Source organism: Zingiber officinale, chromosome 4A (genome assembly GCF_018446385.1).
Source record: "Zingiber officinale cultivar Zhangliang chromosome 4A, Zo_v1.1, whole genome shotgun sequence".
NCBI lineage: Eukaryota > Viridiplantae > Streptophyta > Magnoliopsida > Zingiberales > Zingiberaceae > Zingiber > Zingiber officinale.
The window spans coordinates 140,734,004-140,739,252 of NC_055992.1; the positions used below are offsets into that span (position 1 = coordinate 140,734,004).

General features: G+C 39.9%; 1 protein-coding gene across 1 annotated transcript; it reads right to left on the minus strand.

Annotated features, from left to right (window-relative positions):
* Positions 1 to 387: 387 nt before the first annotated feature.
* On the minus strand, positions 388 to 1,101 carry LOC121972851. Its single transcript, XM_042524475.1, has one exon. The coding sequence runs from the start codon at positions 1,099 to 1,101 to the stop codon at positions 388 to 390; it is 714 nt and encodes a 237-aa protein (XP_042380409.1).
* Positions 1,102 to 5,249: the final 4,148 nt, after the last annotated feature.

A 5,249-nucleotide genomic window follows, 5' to 3' on the forward strand; every position in this document is an offset into this window, starting at 1 on the left:
GTCTCTAGGTCCATCAATAGATTTTAACCAAAATCGTCTGATAAATTTTTTGAACATAAAAAAAATCAATTCGATTGAAAAAAAAATCAGTGGACTAATTTTTTTAGTCGAATTAATTTAAGAATGATGATAAAATAAAAAATAGATATACAATTCGATAATTTAAAACTATGACATATGATTTGAGTATTTCGAAAATTTATCTAGTAATACAGTGAAAAATAATTATGAGTCATAATTTATTTATATTATATTAACAACATGAGAGTTGGTTTTTATTTAAAATTAATTTTTAGTTTAATTATATTGTACAACACGCGGGTCGACGATTGATTAAATTAAATAAGAAAACAAAATTAAACAAAATTTGCATTAATTAGCTAGCAGCTAGTGCTTGGAGGCGCAGGAACTTGCAATGAGCGCTCCGTTGGGCGGCCCGTCGACGAGTATATTGCAGCGGCGATGCAGCCAATAGCTGTAACGCATCCACCCGCTGAGCACCGACCTTGACCGGAACCTCCCCACCACTTGCATCCCCACCCCCTTGTTAGTGCCAGTGCCACCCCCTTGCGCCTCTTCCTGCCACTTCTCTGCGGCCTTCGTCCCTAGCACCACCTCGCTCACCACCATGTGCACGCTCCGAAGAACCGCCTCCCCCGCGCTCTCCTCCAACGGCTCCACACCCTGCGTCGCAAGTAACACGCCGTCGAAGTAAAGATCCAGCTGCAGGTAGCTCAAGGTCACCTGCACCTTGGCGTTGGGATTGGAGATGTTGACCAGCAGCGTCAGGTCGACGTTCAGGCGCGGTCCCACGTCCAGGTAGGCCCCATTGAGAGTGCCGCTCACGATCTCCAGCAGAGGGGTCCGCGGCCGGAAGACGAGGTAGACGATCAGCACGGCGAGGCCGCCGAGGATGACGGCGAGCCAGAGGAGCGTGCAGAGAGCGGCTACCAGCCACATAGCTGGCGGTGTCGGCCGATCTGCCTGCAGGCCCTCGAACTTGATGTCGGCGCGCTCTGGCGGCTGTTGGAGTTGGATGTTGGCCGTGGTGGTGGTGGTGCTGCTGCTGGAGTGGCTTCCCGGCGGCGATCGGTATTGCATGGTGATGCTGGAGTCGAGGGATCCTAATTTGCAGCAGGGAATTAAGATGTTGATACGAATGGGAATACAGGAAGAAATGACGTTGTAGATTAATAAGTATGGCGACGATCTTGGAAAGCCAAAGGAATTATATGGATGATCAGAGAAGGTAAGGAATAGAATTGATTATTCCACCTGCGCTTAAACATGCAAGTAACCGCTAGATGCTTTAATTATTTTTATATATATAATCATTCAGTTCGAACTTTTGGTTTTTCTTTTATGAATTTAGTTTTCATGGATCCTAATCTAAGGCACAATGGATCCTAATCCTAACCACTAGAAGCTTGGTCGATCTGCACGAGTATTTCCCGGCACGGGTACCCTCTTGGAAAAATTTGTCAAGCCCCCTTTTTTTATAGTTAACTAACTGACTATGCAAGAACATCCTCGGCATGTCGTCCAAGCCGCTAGAACATCCCCACTAAGAAATATCTCTCCTGGATATGACCCCTTTGCTTATTTGACTTAATCATTCCTGCTATTAATGATTCTCTAATCCTGAGTCTAACAAGAGGCAATGTCTTAAACATTAATTTGGCAAGAGTTGTCAGAGAGACGACTGGTTTTAGGTGACTGGACAGGTCAACCGGACCATGTTGTTGAGCATCTCCTGGGCAGACCCCATCCTAATAAGGTGGCAAGTGATCATACCTCTGGCAGAACATCAGCAGCCGCACATCTCCCACACCTTTGACTAACTAATCAATACACGTGACAGCTTGTGTGGAGAGGCTTTGCACGTGGCAGCAGATGAGAAGGCTTGTCTATTAGCTATATAAGTAAGGTGAATGCAGCAGGAGAAGGAGCAAGCAAGGGCTGGTTGGCTCTCTCGCTATCTCTCTCTCTCTGGAAGAATGGTCAATTACTGTGAGTAAAGTCAACATAGTTGACCCAAATAACTATTCTTCTTTTTCCTTTGCTAAAACTTTTCTCCCGAAGAATGCACCCTTTCAGCTTTTCTTCTCTCGAACCCTCTTCCTTAGAAGAGGCATACAAAGAAAGATATGTACTACGGGTACACGAGAGAGGATGATGGAGGGTCAATGGAATGATAACAGTTGCGATCCTCTCATTTCAACTAAGTTGGTCCGCTCAACTTCTCTTCTCTCAAGCCCTTCTCTCTGAACGATGCAACATTTTCTATTTCTTGGGGGAGGAATGGTAAGTGGAAAGGAGAAAGTTGTAAGTTATACTCTGCCGCTACATTGATTTGTTCAACCTTTTTTCTTTTTTTTCCTTGAAGCCCTTCTCTCCTGTAGAAGGCATTGCATTTCATTTCATTCAACTCCACACTAACTTTCTTTTAGCTCCGTGTTGACATGATCGTTGGAGGACTCTACCCCGGCCCATGGTGACAGGTGTTAATGTGCAAGTGCAAGACCTACTTGGGTGAAGGAGGATGGAAACTGTGTTAGTAGTAGTCCTAAGAATTAATTATGAGATGATTAAATTTATTGGGTTAATAATTTATTGAGTTAATAGTTAATCCAATATATTAAATTCAACATAATAAGAGGATAATATAAATTAATGGAGATTAATTGGTATCACTATTGGAAGAATACTAAAAGGTAAATACTCTTGGTATTCCTTGAGATTCTTGGTATTCTTGGAGATTCTTGATATTCTTTCAAGAATATAAAAGGTCTTTTGAGTTTATTTTTTTTAATGAGAGACTCTTGATCTTCTAGTCTTCTTTCTCCTTGTTCCTCTTTGGACGAACCTTCTAAGTAGCTAGCACCACAAAGTTGGTTCTTCCCCAAATCGTGAGTTCATGAGACAGACAGAACGTGTTCGTGTGGATATCGTAGAGGCGCGACCACTTGATCGTGCTGAGATCCATCGAGGATAAGTTGTTGTCTGGAGTTCATGTTTACGCAACAAAGGTATAACTCTCATCACAACAAGTATAAGGTTTCCTTCGCATGAATCTTCTAAAAATGATCTTCTTGTTTATTCTGCTGTACTTGTGTTGTTTTGCGCTCAAGATCCTTAAGTGATATCATAGCCACTTGCGAAGGCGTATACTAAATTGTAATAATGTTTCAATATGTTATATAGAAACTGTATGAGACTTTTATTATGATTTGCATCATGTTATAAGTATTTGTTTTGTCTTGAACGAACTAAAGGATATAGCATCTTCGTACATGTTATGAACGCATGCTATAGTCTGATTTCGTTCGACATAAATATACATAACTATGGGTAGTCTCGAGTTGGCATCTATTGAAAATAGATTGTGTGCAACACACAAACTGTTGTGAATAATTTTATTGGTCTCAGATATGTGGTGGTCTTAGCTATGGGCGCAACTCATAAAAATGAGTTTAAAAAATAATTTTACTTCGGGGGTGCTGCCCCCTGAAAGCCCCACAAGGGACGTTGCCCCCTTGATCCCGCCCGCTAACCGGCTAGCGGGACTGTTGTGGCATTGCAGCTTATAATTCGTTGTTGAAATCATAGTAAATTATAGTCATAGATCTATTGTGAATGTTATATCATGTGATGCATGATTATGACTCTTTACCCCAATGTGATTGGATGTGTGTATATGTTGTAATTCATAATACAGCCTGTGTGTCGTATCTTCATCTTTTTCATTCTTATTGTAAATTTAGACCACCCTCGAATATAACTTGAGGTTTTTTTAGATTTTGTAATATACAAATTTTAAAAGGAGCTAGTATACTGGACGATAGTGAACAAGAGAGAAGGACAACAACACACGACGACCAAGGAAGCACTTGGAGAAGATGCTTTTACCTAGGTTGACCTTTCGATCTTCTCATTAGTTTAAGAAAATCATAGTAGATGGGGTCATAACCATGTCACATTCTGTTTAGCATATATATTGATGTATGTCATAATATGTCATGATTGCATGCTATATATGTTTAGTTTAATTGTAATTAGGTCCTTTTCATACGCCTACCAAAATTTGATACTCACTACTAGCTCAATCAATTGTAGTTAGGTTTTGCCAAAACAAAATCACTCAATTTATCTTAGTAGAGTGTGATAGGACAATTATGATATCTGACTATTGGACTTTGGATGCGACTTAACTAAGTTATCTCAATTGGATTGAGAACATAGAGGCATATCCCATACAATGTAATTCAAATTATACTAGTCTTGGGCAATTAGCCAAAGCTAACTCAAGATGAGTTATAATATGGATTTCATAAGATGGATAAATAAACAAATAGTCTTATTCACTTAACTATACAAGAGTTACATATGATATAATTAGCAAACGTTATCTACCTAAGTTGTACTAAGTTTTGGATGATTAGCCAAAGCTAACTCAAAAAAAAAATATTATCGAAAAAAAATTCTCAACATGCATCACATCTAAATTATGTCGAATGAGTAAATATTTCCAATATATCAAGCCCAAGAAATACTCTTTTTCTTCCAACCACACTTGCACATCCTAACAATGTATTTATTTATCTTCATCCGAATTAGGTTAAGATATTAGTAGAAATTTATAACTGTTTATTTGTTCAATGATTTCTTCACCTAAAGCATAGATTCTTGGAGAAATTTTTCTGATTACAATATTCTTTAGGATTTTTTTTATTTCGCCTGAAAGGTTGATCAACTGATAAAAATTTATGGTAATTATCAAACTAAGATACCTACACATTATAAGGTAATGAAAATGCATCAAACTCTATCATGTAGTGTGGTCATGCTAATTTACCATCTGTATGTTGGTGCAATATCCCTCAGGTCAAGGTTGACCTGGTTGACCAAGCTTAAGTCTTGGTTTGGGTTTTAATGTTTGACAATACAAGACCTCGATGGTATGGACAAGTGCAGGTGCAGTTGTTCATTTGGGGAGACTGTTTGGTGCAATTCCCCTCTGATCAGGGTCTGATCAGGTTGGTTGAAGAAGAGTCAAGTAGGTCAAGGTTAACCAGATACTTGACTGGGAAGTCCTAACTTGGAGGTTAGGCAAAGGAAGTCCTGGTGAGTGAAGCTAGGCAGTGAGGAAATCCTGGTGAGTGAAGTCAGGTGAAAGTCCTTGTGAGTGAAGCCAGGTGAAAGACCTAGTGAGTGAAGCTAGGCAAAAGGAAAATCCTAGTGAGTGAAGC